At 44.9% G+C, this 22,504-nt stretch overlaps 1 protein-coding gene across 1 annotated transcript in view; it reads right to left on the bottom strand.

The window, feature by feature from the left end:
* The window catches only part of LOC125036884 (band 4.1-like protein 4), a 328,534-nt gene that overhangs the window by 54,729 nt on the left and 251,301 nt on the right, over positions 1–22,504 (bottom strand). The window contains 2 exon segments of the mRNA XM_047629817.1: positions 21,905–21,927; positions 21,929–21,984. Of these exon segments, the coding sequence (XP_047485773.1) occupies positions 21,905–21,927; positions 21,929–21,984 (79 nt within the window).

The raw sequence follows: 22,504 nt of genomic DNA, 5'->3' as shown, positions 1-22,504 counted from the left end.
GAGAGTGAGAGAGAGTGAGAGAGAGAGGAGAGAGAGGAGAGAGAGGAGAGAGAGAGAGAGAGAGAGAGAGAGAGAGAGAGAGAGAGAGAGAGAGAGAGAGAGAGAGAGAGAGAGAGAGAGAGAGAGAGAAAGAATAAATTCATATAGAAAATGTTATAAAATCAGGAAAAAATAAAGAAAAAATAAATACCACAAAGGTATTGAGAGAGAAAAAAAAAAAAAAAAGGAAAGCATGCAGCACGAGAGCCAACGAGCAAGAAAAAAATAAAAGCAAAACAGACGGAATAATGGGAAGAGGAGACAGCATGAAGAGAAGGAGGAGAGGAGGGGGAGGAAGGAGAGAGGACAGCAGGAGGGGGAGGAGGGGGAGGAGGAGGACGAGGAGGGAAGAGGATGGTAGCAAGAAAGTAAGATGAAGACAACAGAATGAAGATATACATTATGCAGGCCAGGACCTCATCTCCAGCATCTTCGGACATCCAGCATCCCTCTGGATCTTCGGGGGACGGAACGGGGGTAGTGGGGGGGGGGGTGCAGGGAGTACTGACCTTGGTGAGTAGAGAGGGCGAGATAGGAGGAGGAGGAGAAAGAGGAGGGAAAGATAATAGGAAGAGGAAAAGAGAGGAAAAAAGTAAAACAAGGAAAGGTGAAGATTTTGAGGAAGATACGAGGAAACTAAGGAATAAATAAAACGGAATAAGGAACAAAACGTCCGACAAAAGAAAATAAAGATAGAAGGAAAAATGAGAAAAATAACGAATCTAAAGAAAAAATGGGGGGAGGGGGAGAGGAGGGAGGGAGGGAGGGAGGGAGGGAGGGAGGGAGGGAGGGAGGGAGGGGGAGGGAGGGAGAGGAGGGGAGAAGAGATAGTGAGAAAGAGAGGGAGAAGAAGCGTGAGAAAGAGACGGAAAAAGACAGCTGGAGAGGCAGAGGGAGAAAGAAAAGGGAGGGAGGGAGGAAGGGACGGAGAGAATGGGAGGGTGTGAGGGAGCGAGAATGTTAAGAAACCAGACTAAAGGTTAGACTGAAATAAAGAGAAATGATTACAGGGCGACAAGTAAGGGTAAATATGTAACAAAACAATGACGAAGTGACAAATGATGAAAAATTCACGAAAACAGCCCCTCTCTCTCTCTCTCTCTCTCTCTCTCTCTCTCTCTCTCTCTCTCTCTCTCTCTCTCTCTCTCTCTCTCTCTCTCTCTCCCTCCCTCTGCCTGACTATCTATCTTGCCGTCTGTCTATCTGTCTCCCTCCCTCTCTTTCCCACTCCCCCCCCCCCTATCACTATGGACCAACTGACCATCACACCCCCCCTCCCCTCCAGACCCCCCATACCCCCATGCCGCCAAGGCCTGACAGGTTTAGCAACACATAAACACGTCAAACTTTGTTGATTTTGGCTTAATTTTATTGGCCCGTTGACGCGTCTCTGTCATAAAACTGACACTAGATACAGGAACATGTGGAGGTTCCACCCTGTTGAGGACTGCGGGGGAGAGGAGGAGGGGGGAAGGGGGGAAGGGGGGGAGGGAGAAAGGGGGTAGAGGAGTGAGGGATAGGAAAAGGGAGGGAGGGGGGGGGGGTAGGGTGTCAGAGGAAGGGGATGGATTGGAGTGAGGGGAGGGGGGGGGAAACGAGGAGGGGGGTGTAAGAGTAAGCGGCCTGAGGGGGGGGGGGTCAGGAGGACAAACGAAAAGGGAGCTAGACGAGGAGGGGGGGGGGGCTGAAGGAGGAGGGGGATGTGGCGTAGTATAATCTACAGCTACTTAAGAACTTGGTAACAAACGGATATGCTAACTCCATGTAAATCTCGCGCCGGTGCCTTTAGGACAGTCAAGTCAGCATCCGGTGTGAAAATAATGCGTTCACGGGGAGGGGGAGGGGGAGGGGGAGGGGGAGGGGGAGGGAGAAGGGAGGAAGACGGAGAGGGGAAAGGGAGAGGGGAAAGGGAGAGGGGAAAGGGAGAGGGGAAAGGGGAAAGGGAGAGGGAGAGGGAAAGGGAGGAAGAGAGAGCGAGAGGGAGGAAAAGGGGTAGGGAGAGTGAGAAGGGAGGGGACAGGGAAGGAGAAAATGAGGAGAGGAAGAGGGAGAGGGAGAGGGAGAGGGTAGGATGGGTAAATGGGTGAGAGAGAGCAGGAGGGAGAAAGGAGAGCAGGGGAGGGAGGTTATAGCCCTGCCTCTCCAGAAACCCTTACCTCCCACTCCCTAAGCGTTGCCTCAGGTCTATGGAGTAGATTGGGGTATTGCTGGGGGTCAGGAAGTAAACATGTGCAGGTACGCATGCAAATTTACAAGCAACCTCCCTCTCTCTCTCTCTCTCTCTCTCTCTCTCTCTCTCTCTCTCTCTCTCTCTCTCTCTCTCTCTCTCTCTCTCTCTCTCTCGCTCTCTCTCTCTCTCCTTCTCTTTCTACCACGCAAACACATACACACCAATTCGACCAAAACTACCAAGCATAATTTCAAAGCACAGCACCCGCATGTACCTGTCTACATACCAGGGCAGTTGGGTGCATGTGTGTATTTCTTTGTGTGTGTGTGTGTGTGTGTGTGTGTGTGTGTGTGTGTGTGTGTGTGTGTGTGTGTGTGTGTGTGTGTGTGTGTGTGTGTGCGTGTTTGTGTGTGTGTGTGTGTGTAGAGAGAGAGAGAGAGAGAGAGAGAGAGAGAGAGAGAGAGAGAGAGAGAGAGAGAGAGAGAGAGAGAGAGAGAGAGAGAGAGAGAGAGAGAGAGAATAAATATAAGTATGAATATATATGTAAGTATGTGCCCATGTACGTCCGCCTCCGTGTGTGTGTGTGTGACCTGTGCCTGCCCTGCCCCGCGCCATCTGTCAAGAGCCGCCCCAACTTTTTTCGCTCCACCAGCCGGGCTCCGACCAGTAGCAACACCACAGGACCACCCGGAGCAACGACCACGGCGATACGACTCCTCTAGGAAGACCCCGGGTTGGCGAAGGCACAACGACACACTGCCTTAAAGCCACGACCACTGACCTCGCAGAAACGACCGTAGAATTTAGAGAAACAACCGTACTACGTACTTCGTAGAATCTAACCTCTACCTCGACAACATTACGAAATCCGCTGCACACGAAACATTCGCGACCAACGTTGCAAAGCTGCAATACGACTGCAACGACAGCATCCTGTGCCACAACCACAACGACCACTATGACTACTATGACCGCAACTACAACTGGCATCTCTTAACGGTACAGCAGGATCCTACTGTTGCAATGGAGCAATTTGTGTTCCCGGCCGGAATATAAGGAATGTTAATACGGCTATTTCACTGAGGAGCAGGAGAGCGCTTGCTATTGCCCTGGCTGTTAACACTTTCATAGCTATGATCATTATTTTTGTCTCTGCTATTATTATCATCATCGTTATTACTACTATTACTATAATTAACATTACCATCATCATTGCTATTGCTATTATTATCAATTACATAATTAATATTATCATCACTACCTTCGTTGTCATTATTTTCATTATTATTCCTACTCATTATCATTGTTATTGTTATTGTTATCATTATCATCGTCATCACTATGATCATTATCATTATTATTATACTGCCATTATTACTAGCATTATCATTATCATTACTGTCACTATTATCATTTCTATCGTTATCATCATCATCACCATCACTGATGTCATTATTATTAGCAAAATTATCATCATTACTATGATCAATCATATCATTTTTATTTGCAGTATTATCAACATCTTTATCATTAATATTAGAGAGAGAGAGAGAGAGAGAGAGAGAGAGAGAGATTAATTGAATCCCTAGAATTATTCATTTCAGAGAGGCAACTGTGTGTCATCGTTGCCGCTTACAAGAAAAAAAAAAAAAAAATAGAAAATGAAAAAAAAAAAAAAAAAAAAAAACACACACACACACACATACACACACACACACACGTATTTTCCCATGTGTAAATTTATACACACTACAATAAGAAAACGAAGAAGAAAAGAAGAAAAATACACACAAAAAAACGGAGACCTGTGCGAGTTATTCCTGTTACACACAACTGCAAGTTATGTGGACGTACCAGACTAGACAGGGATCTCACCACGCAACATTTTCGACTCGCATGGAAAGCCCCGTGCAACATTTTCGACGTGGGTGCCCCTTGCTGCAGCCAATTTAGTAGTAGTAGTAGTAGTAGTAGTAGTAGTAGTAGTAGAAGAAGTAGCAGTAGAAGTAGAAGTAGAAGTAGAAGTAGAAGTAGTAGTAGTAGTTGTTGTAGTCGTAGTAGTAGTAGCAGCAGTAATAACACTAGTAGTAGTAGTAGTAGTAATAGTAATAGTAGTAGTAGTAGTAGTAGTAGTAGTAGTAGGAGTAGTAGTAGAAGTAGTAGTAGAAGAAGTAGTAGTAATAGCAGTAGTGGTGGTAGTAGTAGTAAAACTGACGGTGGTGGCAGCAGTGCTCATAATAGTCGCAATATCATCATCATTTATTATAGCTATTCTTGTTTATCTTTAGAGCCATCTTACTCTGCGTCCGGAAAAGAAATATTTAGTCCAGTGAATAAGCGAAATGCAGACGACGCGGGTGAGTCGTGACTGCAGTCCCGCCGAAACGCGCATTCTGACACGAACCCCAGCGAGACAAAATATCGTTACGAAGCACATACTTGGGGGAAGCAACGCGCGCGGCCGCCCTGTATCTGTCACCCGCGCGCGCTCGTCACGGGGGCCTCGGCAGACCACCCCCCGCGATCGCCATACCAGATCCTGTCAAAACTCGTTAACCGAACCATTCTGAGGCCCTCCGAGTCCGGCATAGATTAAAGGGGTATTTGCAAACTCATCATTTTTATCACCTCTCGATACCAGCCATGCGTGGGGGGGCTGGCGACGTGTAGAAAACGGATCCGGGTTGGAGGCGCCTTGAGAGGGAGACTCGCGTAATGAGGGACTGAGGCCGCTCTTCGCTACGAGATAACCATCAATTGGAAAATACCTCGGACAAAGATGCGACTGCGGTGATAATCGAAAGAATGAATGATCCCGAATCCAAAAAGAAAATTAAAGAAAAAACAACAATCGTCTCCGCGCGCAAACATTTTCCAAATTACAAAACACATTCGATAAGTTAAAAATATTTGAAGGGTGTTTGAAACTTCCCATCTCATTACAAACAAAAAGATAATAATACTAATAACAAAACGCGAGAGCTAAAATCAGAACCCCATACGAGATAAACCCACCAAAAAAAGTACCTCAATATCCCGAACACATTACTCGCACGCCCTCTGAAACAAGCCCTCCTCATGCACCGGCTAGGGGCGAGCAAGGACAGTCCTGCGAACGTGTAAATTAGGAAGCGAGTCGCCGTTTCGTGACCCCATGAAATTGGATTTGGGGTTGAAGTTCATAAGAAATTGATATTCTCGCGACTGACCACGCTCCCTCGGCCCTTTGAAATGACCCCCTAAATCCTTAAGCACTGGTGTCCGGAGACTTTCATGTGGAGGTATTTCCCGACTCCATCGGGAATTCGTGTCTCCTCTGAAGCCCCGAAACTTTATATACAAATCTGAACCTTATATACAGAAAACGAACTATGCAGTGGCGCATCTGAATAAATTAATAAATGTGGTTCTTCCAGACTCCTTAACGTAGTTTTGGCTCAAGTGGCGGTATCCTAATGCGTGTAACTTCTCGTGATTATTATCAAAGTCAAATTCAAATACTCCACTCCATATTAGGGGGGGGGGGGGGGGGGAGGGGGGGGTGAGGGGGAGGGGGAAGGGGGGGGGGGTTAGATATTCTCTTTACTTCTAAGCCCCGTGCACATTTTCGACGTGGGTTTGCCCGCGCTGCTACAATTTAGTAGTAGTAGTAGTGAGTAGTTAAGTTGTAGTAGTAGAAGAAGTAGCACAGTAGAAGTAGAAGTAGAAGTAGAAGTAGAAGTAGAAGTAGAAGTAGAAGTAGAAGTAGAAGTAGAAGTAGAAGTAGAAGTAGAAGTAGAAGTAGAAGTAGAAGTAGAAGTAGAAGTAGAAGTAGAAGTAGAAGTAGAAGTAGAAGTAGAAGTAGAAGTAGAAGTAGAAGTAGAAGTAGAAGTAGAAGTAGAAGTAGAAGTAGAAGTAGAAGTAGAAGTAGAAGTAGAAGTAGAAGTAGAAGTAGAAGTAGAAGTAGAAGTAGAAGTAGAAGTAGAAGTAGAAGTAGAAGTAGAAGTAGAAGTAGAAGTAGAAGTAGAAGTAGAAGTAGAAGTAGAAGTAGAAGTAGAAGTAGAAGTAGAAGTAGAAGTAGAAGTAGAAGTAGAAGTAGAAGTAGAAGTAGAAGTAGAAGTAGAAGTAGAAGTAGAAGTAGAAGTAGAAGTAGAAGTAGAAGTAGAAGTAGAAGTAGAAGTAGAAGTAGAAGTAGAAGTAGAAGTAGAAGTAGAAGTAGAAGTAGAAGTAGAAGTAGAAGTAGAAGTAGAAGTAGAAGTAGAAGTAGAAGTAGAAGTAGAAGTAGAAGTAGAAGTAGAAGTAGAAGTAGAAGTAGAAGTAGAAGTAGAAGTAGAAGTAGAAGTAGAAGTAGAAGTAGAAGTAGAAGTAGAAGTAGAAGTAGAAGTAGAAGTAGAAGTAGAAGTAGAAGTAGAAGTAGAAGTAGAAGTAGAAGTAGAAGTAGAAGTAGAAGTAGAAGTAGAAGTAGAAGTAGAAGTAGAAGTAGAAGTAGAAGTAGAAGTAGAAGTAGAAGTAGAAGTAGAAGTAGAAGTAGAAGTAGAAGTAGAAGTAGAAGTAGAAGTAGAAGTAGAAGTAGAAGTAGAAGTAGAAGTAGAAGTAGAAGTAGAAGTAGAAGTAGAAGTAGAAGTAGAAGTAGAAGTAGAAGTAGAAGTAGAAGTAGAAGTAGAAGTAGAAGTAGAAGTAGAAGTAGAAGTAGAAGTAGAAGTAGAAGTAGAAGTAGAAGTAGAAGTAGAAGTAGAAGTAGAAGTAGAAGTAGAAGTAGAAGTAGAAGTAGAAGTAGAAGTAGAAGTAGAAGTAGAAGTAGAAGTAGAAGTAGAAGTAGAAGTAGAAGTAGAAGTAGAAGTAGAAGTAGAAGTAGAAGTAGAAGTAGAAGTAGAAGTAGAAGTAGAAGTAGAAGTAGAAGTAGAAGTAGAAGTAGAAGTAGAAGTAGAAGTAGAAGTAGAAGTAGAAGTAGAAGTAGAAGTAGAAGTAGAAGTAGAAGTAGAAGTAGAAGTAGAAGTAGAAGTAGAAGTAGAAGTAGAAGTAGAAGTAGAAGTAGAAGTAGAAGTAGAAGTAGAAGTAGAAGTAGAAGTAGAAGTAGAAGTAGAAGTAGAAGTAGAAGTAGAAGTAGAAGTAGAAGTAGAAGTAGAAGTAGAAGTAGAAGTAGAAGTAGAAGTAGAAGTAGAAGTAGAAGTAGAAGTAGAAGTAGAAGTAGAAGTAGAAGTAGAAGTAGAAGTAGAAGTAGAAGTAGAAGTAGAAGTAGAAGTAGAAGTAGAAGTAGAAGTAGAAGTAGAAGTAGAAGTAGAAGTAGAAGTAGAAGTAGAAGTAGAAGTAGAAGTAGAAGTAGAAGTAGAAGTAGAAGTAGAAGTAGAAGTAGAAGTAGAAGTAGAAGTAGAAGTAGAAGTAGAAGTAGAAGTAGAAGTAGAAGTAGAAGTAGAAGTAGAAGTAGAAGTAGAAGTAGAAGTAGAAGTAGAAGTAGAAGTAGAAGTAGAAGTAGAAGTAGAAGTAGAAGTAGAAGTAGAAGTAGAAGTAGAAGTAGAAGTAGAAGTAGAAGTAGAAGTAGAAGTAGAAGTAGAAGTAGAAGTAGAAGTAGAAGTAGAAGTAGAAGTAGAAGTAGAAGTAGAAGTAGAAGTAGAAGTAGAAGTAGAAGTAGAAGTAGAAGTAGAAGTAGAAGTAGAAGTAGAAGTAGAAGTAGAAGTAGAAGTAGAAGTAGAAGTAGAAGTAGAAGTAGAAGTAGAAGTAGAAGTAGAAGTAGAAGTAGAAGTAGAAGTAGAAGTAGAAGTAGAAGTAGAAGTAGAAGTAGAAGTAGAAGTAGAAGTAGAAGTAGAAGTAGAAGTAGAAGTAGAAGTAGAAGTAGAAGTAGAAGTAGAAGTAGAAGTAGAAGTAGAAGTAGAAGTAGAAGTAGAAGTAGAAGTAGAAGTAGAAGTAGAAGTAGAAGTAGAAGTAGAAGTAGAAGTAGAAGTAGAAGTAGAAGTAGAAGTAGAAGTAGAAGTAGAAGTAGAAGTAGAAGTAGAAGTAGAAGTAGAAGTAGAAGTAGAAGTAGAAGTAGAAGTAGAAGTAGAAGTAGAAGTAGAAGTAGAAGTAGAAGTAGAAGTAGAAGTAGAAGTAGAAGTAGAAGTAGAAGTAGAAGTAGAAGTAGAAGTAGAAGTAGAAGTAGAAGTAGAAGTAGAAGTAGAAGTAGAAGTAGAAGTAGAAGTAGAAGTAGAAGTAGAAGTAGAAGTAGAAGTAGAAGTAGAAGTAGAAGTAGAAGTAGAAGTAGAAGTAGAAGTAGAAGTAGAAGTAGAAGTAGAAGTAGAAGTAGAAGTAGAAGTAGAAGTAGAAGTAGAAGTAGAAGTAGAAGTAGAAGTAGAAGTAGAAGTAGAAGTAGAAGTAGAAGTAGAAGTAGAAGTAGAAGTAGAAGTAGAAGTAGAAGTAGAAGTAGAAGTAGAAGTAGAAGTAGAAGTAGAAGTAGAAGTAGAAGTAGAAGTAGAAGTAGAAGTAGAAGTAGAAGTAGAAGTAGAAGTAGAAGTAGAAGTAGAAGTAGAAGTAGAAGTAGAAGTAGAAGTAGAAGTAGAAGTAGAAGTAGAAGTAGAAGTAGAAGTAGAAGTAGAAGTAGAAGTAGAAGTAGAAGTAGAAGTAGAAGTAGAAGTAGAAGTAGAAGTAGAAGTAGAAGTAGAAGTAGAAGTAGAAGTAGAAGTAGAAGTAGAAGTAGAAGTAGAAGTAGAAGTAGAAGTAGAAGTAGAAGTAGAAGTAGAAGTAGAAGTAGAAGTAGAAGTAGAAGTAGAAGTAGAAGTAGAAGTAGAAGTAGAAGTAGAAGTAGAAGTAGAAGTAGAAGTAGAAGTAGAAGTAGAAGTAGAAGTAGAAGTAGAAGTAGAAGTAGAAGTAGAAGTAGAAGTAGAAGTAGAAGTAGAAGTAGAAGTAGAAGTAGAAGTAGAAGTAGAAGTAGAAGTAGAAGTAGAAGTAGAAGTAGAAGTAGAAGTAGAAGTAGAAGTAGAAGTAGAAGTAGAAGTAGAAGTAGAAGTAGAAGTAGAAGTAGAAGTAGAAGTAGAAGTAGAAGTAGAAGTAGAAGTAGAAGTAGAAGTAGAAGTAGAAGTAGAAGTAGAAGTAGAAGTAGAAGTAGAAGTAGAAGTAGAAGTAGAAGTAGAAGTAGAAGTAGAAGTAGAAGTAGAAGTAGAAGTAGAAGTAGAAGTAGAAGTAGAAGTAGAAGTAGAAGTAGAAGTAGAAGTAGAAGTAGAAGTAGAAGTAGAAGTAGAAGTAGAAGTAGAAGTAGAAGTAGAAGTAGAAGTAGAAGTAGAAGTAGAAGTAGAAGTAGAAGTAGAAGTAGAAGTAGAAGTAGAAGTAGAAGTAGAAGTAGAAGTAGAAGTAGAAGTAGAAGTAGAAGTAGAAGTAGAAGTAGAAGTAGAAGTAGAAGTAGAAGTAGAAGTAGAAGTAGAAGTAGAAGTAGAAGTAGAAGTAGAAGTAGAAGTAGAAGTAGAAGTAGAAGTAGAAGTAGAAGTAGAAGTAGAAGTAGAAGTAGAAGTAGAAGTAGAAGTAGAAGTAGAAGTAGAAGTAGAAGTAGAAGTAGAAGTAGAAGTAGAAGTAGAAGTAGAAGTAGTCTCTCTCTAAATTCCTGCACACATTTCCAAAATTCGAACCCGATTTAGATAATGTTTCCCAAATGACCAGAACTCCATCTTGGTCCCCTTGCACTAATTGCATGTTGATCATAGCGTCAGAGATGATAATGCAATAAGTCATCTGCAAGTTGCAGTGCTTCAGTAAAACTCGGACTCGACTAACAGCCCCTGAGGGCGACAGATCTTCAGTAGGACTCCGTAGATGCTTTGGAAGTTTCATGGATAATATATTTTGATTCATAATCTGCAGTATAATTACAATATTTGCTGCCCTAGCTTCACACACGCACACACACGCACGCATGCACGCACACACGCACGCACACACGCACACATATTTCATACACACACGATTCAAAACACACAATCGATTCTATTGACATCCTGGCTGAGTAGATTCTGTGGGCAGTGCTGCCAATGCAAAGCACCGGTAAGTCTTTTTTTCTGATTCATAATTCCGCATTTGAAATGTGTTGTTGAGAAGCACCAGACCGGGACCAGCACTCTACCCTAGGGCTATTCTAATCTACCGGGGGCTATACTGGGAAGTGTTCTTTGTACAGCATAGTCTCTAAAGCACAATGAACTGCGCATTCACACTCATGCACTGAAGCTACATTCGCTTCTTTGGCTTTATTCACATTCGCGTATTTGGACAGATTCATTCTTTGTCCGTCTTGTCCGTCTGATCTACTCCTCTCTCTCTCTCTCTCTCTCTCTCTCTCTCTCTCTCTCTCTCTCTCTCTCTCTCTCTCTCTCTCTCTCTCTCTCTCTCTCTCTGTCTCTCTCTCTCTCTCTGTCTCTCCCTCTCCCCCTCTCTCTCTCTCTCTCTCTCTCTCTCTCTCTCTCTCTCTCTCTCTCTCTCTCTCTCTCTCTCTCTCTCTCACACACACACACACACACACACACACACACGTGGCCGTGGCCAAAAGACCGTAATTTAACTGACGTTTAATCAAAGCAACGAGTAGTGAAGGCAGAAATCTGGAGGACTTTCTCTCGTCGTCGACCACTGTGATTTAGCACTATAAATAGGTTTGTACTTTTTATTAGACCTTGTGTTATTCTAATCCAAGAGACCTGTTTTGCCTTATCATTCACGAAGGATTGCAGTAATGCCGTGCATTTGTGTTGGAGTTTTAAATCTGCATCAAAATGTCTTCGAAAAATCAAGACGCTCCCACCCTCCTAACTCCCTTCCCCCCTAATCCATGTGTCTGTCGATCTCTAGATCCCCAATTCTCGCAACCCTTTCCCCTCCCGTTTCGCTCCATGCCTGCTCTGCCCTTTCCCCTCCCTCTCCTCCCGTTGCTCTTCCCCCTCCCTCCCCTCCCGCTTCCCTTCCTCTCTCCTCTGTCCTTTCGCTTCCCTCCGCCTGCCCCCTCCCTCTCTTCCCTCCCCTCCCTCTGCTCTTCCCTCTCCCCCGTCCCTTCCCTCCGTGCCCCCCTCCCTCTGCCGCCCCCCCCCCCCTCTCCCCTTCACCTTGAGTGCAAGCGAGTCATTGAACCAAATACATGTGCTCGGTCCTACGTCGCTCCACAATTATCACGAAATAAATATCGGGAAAATATCGAAAGTGCAATCGACGTTGTACACCATCACACAACAGAAAAAAGAAAAGAAAATTCAGAACAAGAAAAAACGTCAGAAAAAAGGAGGGGGGGGGAAAAAACGAGACAAAAGGAGTACGCCGCCCCGAGAACCCGTCAATCCCACTGTCACCAGAGGTCATCTCAGGCTGTAACTGCGTGGACTTGTGACCCTTATCGGCCCATTACAGCGTAGATAGCATCGCAACGGCCGATCACAACAGGACCAGCCAGACCAACATCGCAAATTCTCCGCTTTCGTAAATAACTAAATAAAACAAAATAAAGGAAACGCAGCGAGAGGGACAGAAAAAAGAGAAGAAAAATTACGAAGTCTTCCCTCACACCCATAATCCGCCGGATGCTATATTATGAAAGTGTCAAACAAGAAGAAACAAAAGTGATTCCGGGCAACAGTTTTACGCCGAAACGGTGACTCTCAGGGGTGACTATTGCTTTTATTTTCTTTACAGCGGGGCGCGCGGAATAAACTCCAAACACATATAAGCCATAGGGCTATAGAAATTAATTACAATACCAAAAGTACCAAACAACAGATCTACAATAAACATCAGTGAAAACCGCAACGACATATAAAAGGAAAAAAATATATATACCCGAACGTGTCTACCATATCGAAATACATTAGAGAGCAACATCTGGAAAAACAACGACTCGACCTATGGGCAATCAACTCTTGGGGAGTAATTACTTTCTGGAGGAGTAATTGAGTTTGGATCAAGAGAAAAAAACGACGCTCTCTCTCTCATTTACTCAGAGAGAGAGAGAGAGAGAGAGAGAGAGAGAGAGAGAGAGAGAGAGAGAGAGAGAGAGAGAGAGAGAGAGAGAGAGAGAGAGAGAGAGAGAAAGAGAGAGAGAGAGAGAGAGAAAGAGAGAGAGAGAGAAAGAGATAGAGAGAGAGAAAGAGAGAGAAAGAGAAAGAGAGAGAGAGAGAAAGAGAGAGAGAGAGAAAGAGAGAGAGAGAGAAGAGAGAGAGAGAAAGAGAGAGAGAGAGAGAGAGAAAGAGAGAAAGAAGGAGAGAGAGAGAGAGAGAGAGAGAGAGAGAGAGAGAGAGAGAGAGAGAGAGAGAGAGAGAATGCGTGTGCGTGCGCGTCTTCCTCCAGATATGCAAATTAACTGACTAACTGATAATTTTCTTTGTCATTCAATAATGGCTTTACCTTCAGATCTAATTACATACTTCCTATTTAACTGACCAAAGACAGCAATTCATTATCATCTTGAAATCTATCGAGAACAAGGATTCGGAGACTTAAATTGCGCAGGATATTTGTCATCAGAAGCGATCGGCGGTCTAACTGCTCCCTCAAAGATCATAAAAAAAATAATGAATAAAAAAGGAAAAAAAAAAGAGGAAAACTTGAAAGCCCCCCCCCCCCCTCTTAAAATATGCATACATAATAAATCCATGAATCAAATTAGCCACTGTATACATCATCCTTACATACGAGCAGATGCATCTTGCATTCCAGGCGACCAAATGCAACAGCAGTAATACCAGCAGGACTCCTTCTCCTTACCCGGCGGAAGCGGGGACAACCGGAGCAGGGACGGGCTTAGCAGAAGCAGAAGTGGCTTAGCAAAAGCAGAAAGGGAGACGAGCTCAGCAGAAGCAGGAAGTAGGGGGGGGGGGGACTCAGCAAAAGCAGAAAGGGAGGCGAGCTCAGCAGAAGCAGAAGGGAGGAAGGGCGAACTCAGCAGAAGCAGGAAACGGGGGGGAGGGGGGGGGGGAGGCGAGCTCAGCAGAAGCAGGAGCAGCAGAACCTGAGTGTTATCATGCCTCCGTCACCCTCCCCGGCTAACCCAAGATGGTTGGGCCGGTGGCGGAGAAAACCTGAGTCACAGCATCGTGAACCAGCGTGTACGTGTGTGTATGTACGTGTATGAGTGCTTTTGTGTATATGTGTGTGTGTGTGTGTGTGTGTGTGTGTGTGTGTGTGTGTGTGTGTGTGTGTGTGTGTGTGTGTGTGTGTGTGTGTGTGTGTGCGTGCGCATGCGTGTGCACATAAAATGCGGGAAGGAAAAGTATGGTTATCCTAATTTGCATGTGTACATCCACGCCCCAAGTGCACGTGTACGGCCAAGCATTTCCATCTCTTTCCCCTTCTTTGAATTTTCGCACTGGAGTACTTCCCTCGCCTCCTCCTGTGCGTTCTCATGAGAACCCTATTTTTTCCACCGTTCCGTTTCTTAAATATCATGGCGATGGAACGAGTTTTATCCAATTGCTTCTAACGGAATTCCTTTTAAACCACCAACTGTCTCTGGCCATCAAGATTGTGAAGTCAAGAAAAAAATAAGTTTCATGCGGCCCGTAATTGCTTATTCATGTCGACTCGTTGATCACTCCAGAACCCGACCAAGTGTGTCCGCCGCGGCTGTTACTCTCGTCCACGCGCTTGTGCGGCGCTGGGTGTGGCCGGACGCTCTCGCCCTCCGAACTCGACTTGACTCGCTGGCTCGCTCTCCCTCTCTCTCGCTCTCTCGCTCTCTCGCTCTCTTGCTCTCCCTCTCTCTCTCTCTCTCTCTCTCTCGCTCTCCCTCTCTCTCTCTCTCCCTCTCTCTCGCTCTCCCTCTCTCTCGCTCTCTCGCTCTCCCTCTCTCTCGCTCTCTCGCTCTCTCTCTCTCTCTCTCTCTCTCTCTCTCTCTCTCTCTCTCGCTCTCCCTCTCTCTCTCTCTCGCTCTCCCTCTCTCTCGCTCTCGCTCTCGCTCTCCCTCTCTCTCGCTCTCTCGCTCTCTCTCTCTCTCTCTCGCTCTCCCTCTCTCTCTCTCTCGCTCTCCCTCTCTCTCGCTCTCGCTCTCGCTCTCCCTCTCTCTCGCTCTCTCTCTCTCTCTCTCTCTCTCTCTCTCTCTCTCTCTCTCTCTCTCTCTCTCTCTCTCTCGCTCTCCCTCTCTCTCCCTCTCTCTCGCTCTCGCTCTCGCTCTCCCTCTCTCTCGCTCTCCCTCTCTCTCGCTCTCTCGCTCTCTCGCTCTCTCGCTCTCTCGCTCTCTCTCTCTCTCTCTCTCTCTCTCTCTCTCTCTCGCTCTCCCTCTCTCTCGCTCTCTCTCTCTCGCTCTCCCTCTCTCTCGCTCTCTCGCTCTCTCGCTCTCTCTCTCTCTCTCTCTCTCTCTCTCTCTCTCTCTCTCTCTCTCTCTCTCTCTCTCTCTCTCGCTCTCTCTCGCTCTCGCTCTCCTCTCTCTCGCTCTCTCTCTCTCTCTCTCTCTCTCTCTCTCTCTCTCTCTCTCTCTCTCTCTCTCTCTATATATATATATATATATATATATATATACATATATATATATGTGTATATATGTATATGTATATAATTTCCCTCCTAGTTCCTCTTATATCCTATCTCCCCTGCCCATGTCCATACCTCCTTTTCCTTCCACCCTCTTACCTCTTTGTTTCTCCCTCTCAACCTCCTTTTTTCCTTCTATCCCCTTCTCTATTTTTCCTCCTCTCTTCCTCCTCCTTTACCCTTATCCTCCTTCCTTGTCTCTTCCTCCTCTATCCATTGCTCCCTTCCTCCTCTTTTGCCCTTGCCCCTCTTTCCCTCTCTTCTCCTCCTCTTCATTTATCCTTACCTCTCTCTACACCCTATTTTCTCCCCTTCTTCCTCTTCCCAGAACGACCAGAAGGTAAGGCCATAACTACAATGCTCTAGCATGACTCATCACATAAATGCCTGCGCTGAAAAAAAGTTTCCATTTCAACTTTCAAAATATTATCTTATATTTTTCCTTCTACCTGTTAGAAAAAAGGTGTAACAGTGAGTCTCCTAACTTAACTTCCTTAGTGACTTGCTAGAAGGTTTATGAAAAATAGCATTTCATCTACCGATTCCCACTTTCCACTTGGAAAAGAAATATTACAAGTTCGACAAGTAACAGGGTCCTCCACTATCTATCTCACGGGCACAGGGGCTTTCGCCAAACCCCTAAGTACGGTCATCCTCATTTAATAACTTTTCGATCTTCTAAAAAAAAACACCCTATACAAGTCGTCCTCAACTTTCAGCTTATTAATAATTTTCCGATCCAAAAATATCAACCCGTATCAACCACGTCCACTTTTGCGGATCAATCACCCCCCCCAAAAAAAAAAAAAAAAAAAAAAAAATACAGCGAGGTATTAACAATTCCAACCAAAAAAATAGAACCTCGTAAGAACTCCATTCTACGGCAATAAAAACAAAAATCATAATAACTATATTGCCTCCCACGCCCTCTTCCCCTTCGCCCTCCACCCCCCCTTCGCGTCCCACCTCCCACGCCCACTCCCCCTCCCCATCCCCCATCCCCCTTCCTTAGCTCCTACGCCCCCTCCCTCCCTCCCTCCCTCCCTTCCTCCCTCTCTCTCCCTCCTTCCCCCCCTTTACGAAACCATATCTTGGCTCGCTCTTCATTCCCGGGAGCTGCTTGGATTGTGTAAGTTAATTAAGTTTTTGTGACGTTTAAGGCTTCCCTTACGACCTCTTTTGGGAGTTTATTGTAGGGGGTAGGGTGGGGGGTGAAACAGGAGGGGGAGGAGAGAGGGGAGTGAAATGAGAGGGGGGGAGGTGGGAGGAGAGGGGAGTGAAATGAGGGGAGGGGGTGGGAGGAAGGGGAGTGAAATAGGAGGGGGAGGGAGAGGAAGGGAGGGTGGTAGGAGGACGTACTATTTTCATACAAACGTATAAGCAGACAATCGAGCGTACACGCAACATCAATCTATTTTTTCGAACGGCAGAAAAAAAAATTTATTTGGACAGAAAACAAATAAAAACTAACGAAAATAACGAAGAGGCAAGCTAAACAACAGAATGAAAAGAGAGACAAAAAAAAAAAAAAAATAAAAGCAGTAATGGTAATGCTATAAAAACCTGTCATAGAACAACTACAGTATACGTGTTCAGTGAAAGTCTATGAACAGAATCCAGAAGACCTCTACGTTCTGTTCACAATAAGCTACGTTAAAATTCAGTTAAACAAAGGAAGACTAACTACCTAATCCAATATAGAACACAAGACACGGATATACACAAAAATACATTCACAAAGAAAAAGAAGAGGGAGAAGAGGAAGAAAACATTACAAAAGACGAAATAAAAAGAGGAGGAGGAGGAGGAGGAGGAGGAGGAGGAGGAGGAGGAGGAGGAGGAGGAGGAAGAGGAGGAGGAGGAAGAGCAGCATAAAGGAAGGAAGAAGAAAAGGAAGAGGAAAAAGGTTCCGAACCACCAAAACGAAGCGGACAGAGGCTGGTTCGAACGCACGAGGCGGCAGTGCTCTCTCAACTAATCTATTTATCGCTAAGCAAAATGGCGTCTGAAAAAAGTAGTGCTCCGCGGCTGTAAAACTTTCTTATGGTCATCTCCTGGCCGTGGGAAGCGCCTTCAGAGACCCTTGTGCCTGGGGAAAGGGGTAAGGAGGGGAAGGGGAGGGGAGGAATAAGGGGGAAGAGGGGAAGGGAGGAAGGAGGGGAGGGGGAGGGGAGGAATAAGGGGGAAGGGAGGAAGGAGGGGAGGGGGAAGGGGTGAAAGAAGGGAGGGGGAGAGGGAGAGGGAGAAGGGAAGAAAGGGTGGAAAAAGGGAGGGGGGAGAGGGGAATGGGAACAAAAAGGGGAAGAGGAAGATGAAGGGAGAGGAAAAAGGGAGACGGAGAGGGCGAGAGAGATAGCGAAGATGGACGAGGGAGATGAAGGGAGGCGGTAGAGGAAGAGTTTAGAGAAGCTACCTGGGGGATGACCCTGAGGGGAAGAGGGGGGGGGTATTAACCTACCTTACCCATGAGCAGCGAGTTTATTAGCAACATTCTGTGCGGCTTCTTTGCTTACGAGTCCCCCGGGGGTTTTCTCCCGTAAGTGATATCCGAGAGCTGGGAGTCGGATCACCTGGATGGAGGACGCGCGCGCGCGCGCGCGCGCGTGTGTGTGTGTGTGTGTGTGTGTGTGTGTGCGTGTGCGTGTGCGTGTGTGCGCGCGCGCGCGATGTGTTTATGATTACATGCGTGTATTCGGCCTCAGGCGCGAAGACGCAGAAGTGAAAGAGAGAGAGAGAGAGAGAGAGAGAGAGAGAGAGAGAGAGAGAGAGAGAGAGAGAGAGAGAGAGAGAGAGAGAGAGAGAGAGAGAGACAGAGCGAGAGAGAGATAAACAGAGAAAGAGAGACAGACAGAGCGAGAGATAAACAGATAGATAGATAGATAGATAGATAGACAGATAAATAGACAGACAGAGCGAGAGCGAGAGAGAGAGATGGCACAGTACCCGTAAGCAACCGCGCGGGGAAACGTTCTTAATCTCCGTAGTGGGATCAATCTCAGCGAGTAATGATGCCCAGGTTAATATCAGGGCGAGGGTTACCGCTGTAGGGGCGAGGAGGGGGAGGGGGGCGGAGATGATGGTAGGGGGGAGGGGTAGAGGGAGGAAGATGATAGCAGGGGGGAAGGGGGTTGGGGTAGATAGGGGGAAGGGGGAGGGGGGTAGGGGAGATGATAGTAGGGGAGAAGGGGAAAGGGGGAGGTAATAGTAGAGGGAATAGAAGAGAGGTAGAGAGAGGGAGGAGGGGGGGATGATAGCAGGAGGGAGAGGGGAAGAGGTAAATGGAATAGGGGAAGACGAGAGAGGGGAGGGGGGTGAGAGAGGGAAGAGATGATAGTGGGGGAAGAGGGAAGGGGAGATGACAGTAGGGGGATATGGGGAAGGGGAGGATGGCAGTAGGGGGAGAGGGGGGGCAAAAGGAAAAGAGGGAAATGATAGGAAAAAGGGGGGAGAGGGAGGAAGCGAAGGTGAAGATGATAGTTGGTTGGCTAGTAGGGAAAGAGGGAGGGGAGGGGAGGTGGAAGGGGAGGATCATAGGCGGATGATCGGAGTTTGGGAGGAGGAGGGGAAGGGGGAGGGAAGATGAGGAGGTCTCGGCAGTTATCGTAACTTGGTCCGTCGAGCCCCGGATGAAGTTTGGAGAGAAAAATGCGAACGTGGGATGTAGAACTGCGAATCCCTGCGTGTCCAATGTAGCAAAGTTTAATGAAGTGGTTTTGGGGATAGGGGTGGCGACTCGCTCGCCTCTCTTCTCTCTCCTCCTCTTTCTGTTTTTGCTTCTTCTCTTCTCTCTGCCTCTTTCTCTCATTCTCATTCTTTCTATCTCTTTCTCTCTCTCCACCTGTGTATATACACACATATGTGTGTAAATATTTAATAAATTGTAAACATTATATATATATATATTTATTTATATATTATATATATAAATATAAATACATATATATCCGTCTTTCCTTCCTCGCTAATCTTCGCCTGAGGCTATTTGTTGTCGCGGCTGATGAGTGGCCGTGATAGAGTATCTTCCTCAGTATTTTCCAAACCAAGGGCTTATTTCCTCAATTACCGACGATTTGCAACGCCGAAACCGCCTTCCTCGTCCGTTAAAGAAGACGCGAGTGCACTGACGCGGCCGAACACCGTTTATCTCCCGTTTAACGAAGAGCACGTACAGGGCGACGCCACCCTCTATCAGCGCGGACACCGTCGTTCCAGCAAGAGCATCGGGACATCTTTCTAATCAACTCGTTGGCTCAGGACTCGCGAAGGTCGTTGTCCCTTCGCGGCTCGATCTCGGTCCTCATGGACGTCGTCGCGAGAGTCGTTCTCAACATCCAACAGGTGGTGGTCCTATTGCAAAACTACGCCACTACATCATGTCACTGCATCCGGGAAGTCGTCCGCAAAAGGTCGTGCATAAAACAGAGAGAATAGTAGTCCTTGCTGTAAATAGCAGCCAGTGCAATATATAGCAGTCGCTGTAGTAAATACCAGTTCTCCAAACAATAAATCTCCATTAACAACGAATCTTCCATAAAAGTAGGAGGCCATTCGCGGTCCAGGAAAACTCCCCCATGAATATAAACAAACAAGCCGTCCCATTACGTATCCGAGGTCATCGGTGTCTTCCAGCTCGAACAGGAGGGCAAAACAGGTCAGAAACACGAAGCCAATTTGGTCGATCGTCTTTTATATTAGCTACAAATTCGTTTTTATTTACAAAAAACAGGTCTCCACTTTCGTTTTTTTCTTCTCTCTCTCTCCCTCTATTTCTCTTGATTTTCTCATCACAAAAGTACAGCATAAAACTTCTGGCATTACACCAAACTACCATAAACAAGATATCACACAAAACTTATTCCCAACACGGAAAGTTTGAACAAAGGGTTTCCCGGGTTTCAATATTCGCGTGTGCGTTGTTAAAATATCACAACCGCCAAGTAGTGTGTGCGTTTTCCTTCACACAAAGACACAGGCACATCCATGTGTCTTGACTACACAGCATATGCCTAAATATAACCCCATAAAAATCTATAATTTCAACTATAAACATCACACGCAACACGTCACCAATCCAATGTCGCAAATCACTACATTCCGCACAATAGTTGATAAAATTCCACAGCGAAAAAAAAAAAAAAAAAAAAAAAAACACGACCCACCAACACCGCCGATGTTCCACCATCAACACAAATTATATTTTCCCCAATATGAAAAAAAATATACTTTGTCGATACATCTCGCAATCGGTGCCGTCTGTCGGGAGGAATTCGAGAAAGAAAATTCGAGTGATAAAAGTCTTTTCTGAACGACTACGACTATCTGATCAGGAGGTGGCGGTGCTGGTGATCAAGGAGGAAGACAAGAGGAGGAGGAGGAGGAGGAGGAGGAGGAGGAGGAGGAGGAGGAGGAGGAGGAGGAGGAGGAAGAGGAAGAGAAAGACAAGAGGAGGAGGAGGAGGAGGAGGAGGAGGAGGAGGAGGAGGAAGAGAAAGACACGAGGAGGAAAAGGAAGAAAAAGACAAGAGGAGAAGGAAGAAGAGGAAGACAAGAGGAGGAGGAGGAGGAAGAGAAAGACAAGAGGAGGAGGAGGAAGAGGAAGACAAGAGGAGGAGGAGGAGGAAGAGAAAGACAAGAGGAGGAGGAGGAAGAGGAAGACAAGAGGAGGAGGAGGAGGAGGAGGAGGAGGAGGAGGAGGAGGAGGAGGAGGAGGAGGAGGAGGAGGAGAAGGAGGAGGAGAAGAAGGAGGAGACAGAAGACAGGAGGAGATTGAGGAGGAGGAAGAGCAGGAAGAAAAAGAGGAAAGGAAGAAAAGAAAGAAAAAAAGGAGGAACAGGAACAGGAAAAAAAGAGGAAAAAATGTAATCAACGATGGGAAAATCAGGAAATAAACCACGGGAATAAAAAGAAGGAGAAAATCACACTGATAGAGAAAGCATGGAGAATGCAGAATGCTGTGATAGATAAGGAAAAATGGTAAGAAGAAAAGGGAGGAGGACAGTAAGGTGGCAAGATGGATGGAAGGATGGATGGAGGAAGGGAGGGAGAAAAGAAGGAACGAGGGAGGAAGACGATGATGAAATGGGGAAGGAAGAGGAGATAGAACACAGCAGCAGCAAAGGCAGGAGAAAAGAAGAGACCGAGTAGAAAGGAGGAGGAAGAAGAGGGGAAAAATGAGAGGCAGCAGGAAGGATACAAGGGGAGGGAGGAAGGGGGGGAGGCAGTTGTAGCGGAAGAAATGGAGGGGAGGGGAGGGGAGGGGAGGGGAAGGAAAGGGGGATGAGGGAAGAGGGAAGGGAAGGGAAGGGGAGGGAAGGGGAGGAAAAGGCAAGACGGGCTCGGGTAGGGTTGTGTAGGATAGGGGAGGGTAGGACAGGGGGGAGGGCAAACAGGGTAAAGGATAGCAAAACTTAAAACAAGACCACAAGTCAAGCCAAGTTTCCAGCGCCGTAACTTGCTCTTAACTTATGAGCGATGGCGTTCGGGCGGGCAACCCGGAACATGCCGGGAAGTGCAGCGGCCGGTAATGTTGTATGGCAAGTAGCGTATATTAAAAAATACATAATACGGAAAGTTTCCCACGCGACTTTTGATTCATGGGGAAATAATAGGAAGGGGCCATGTCAATTTCAGGGATATAACCTTCATTTTACGAAATTGACACGGCCTTGAATTAATAATGATAATAAAAAAAAAACAAAAAAAAAAACGTACATACATGAAAGAAAGACAGATAGAAACAGACACAAACTAATTCGTAAACACACACACACATCCTTCCACTAAATACCAACATAAAAAACAAAAAAAAGAAAGAAAGAAAAAAACAACAGCAATCATACGCGTGAAATGTGTGGGCGGTGTATGTGCGTGAATCTTGTTTGTGGGCGTGTCTAACTGCCGCGTGTGGGTGAAGGGGCGGGTGATTAGTTGCGGCCATTCGTGTGTGGTGTGGGTGTGGATTTGTGTGGATAGTTGTTGGAGGGAGGGGGGAGGGAGGGGGGTTGTGTGTGTGTGTGTGTGTGTGTGTGTGTGTGTGTGTGTGTGTGTGTGTGTGTGTGTGTGTGTGTGTGTGTGTGTGTGTGTGTATGCGCGCCCGTACAAGTGTTTGTCTGTGTTAGCATATGTATGTATGTATGTATGTATGTATGTATGTATGTATGTATGTATGTATGTATGTATGTATGTATGTATGTATGTATGTATGTATGGACAGACGGAAGGCCTTGGGCGTCCGTGGGCGTAGGCGTGGACTCACCTCGTGATTTCCTCCACCAGCTTCGGTCGGGTCGGCGGCATAGAACTTCACACTGAAGTACAGCGTGAAGGGCGACGTGCCTGGAGGGAGAGGGCGGGGGTATTATACACTGCAGATTATAACATTGAATAAATATTTTTTAGAAGTCATTCCAAAACATATTTCCTTTTTACGTGTGGATAGAAAAAAAACATATATATATTGCTTACTTTTAATCCAATTATCATTAATCAAACTTTGAAGACGAAATTTTACATGATTCTAATTAACTTTTCCATATCACTAACAATCTAATCAGATTTTTTATTTTTTACATAGATGTGCTTATTACATATTCAAAAAGTGTATTACTAATAATATATTCAATATCTCCGAATATTACCACTATCATTTCTTTCATCATCAATGCCGTTAATGTAACCTGCACAATGTTACCATTCAGTAGGGGAACATAGGCCTACACCTTCCCTGCGATATCATCTCCATACAAAGGTCTATTCCCTGCCATCTCATCACCATCAGCATCACAATACACCTCGCTATATCCCCTCTGCCCCCCCTTCCCTCCCCTCCCCCTATACACACCACCTTAGCCGTTCG

Source organism: Penaeus chinensis, chromosome 22, assembly GCF_019202785.1.
Source record: "Penaeus chinensis breed Huanghai No. 1 chromosome 22, ASM1920278v2, whole genome shotgun sequence".
NCBI classification, from domain to species: domain Eukaryota; kingdom Metazoa; phylum Arthropoda; class Malacostraca; order Decapoda; family Penaeidae; genus Penaeus; species Penaeus chinensis.
The sequence above is the reverse complement of the archived record's forward strand: the minus strand, read 5'-3'. Positions and strand labels throughout refer to the sequence as shown.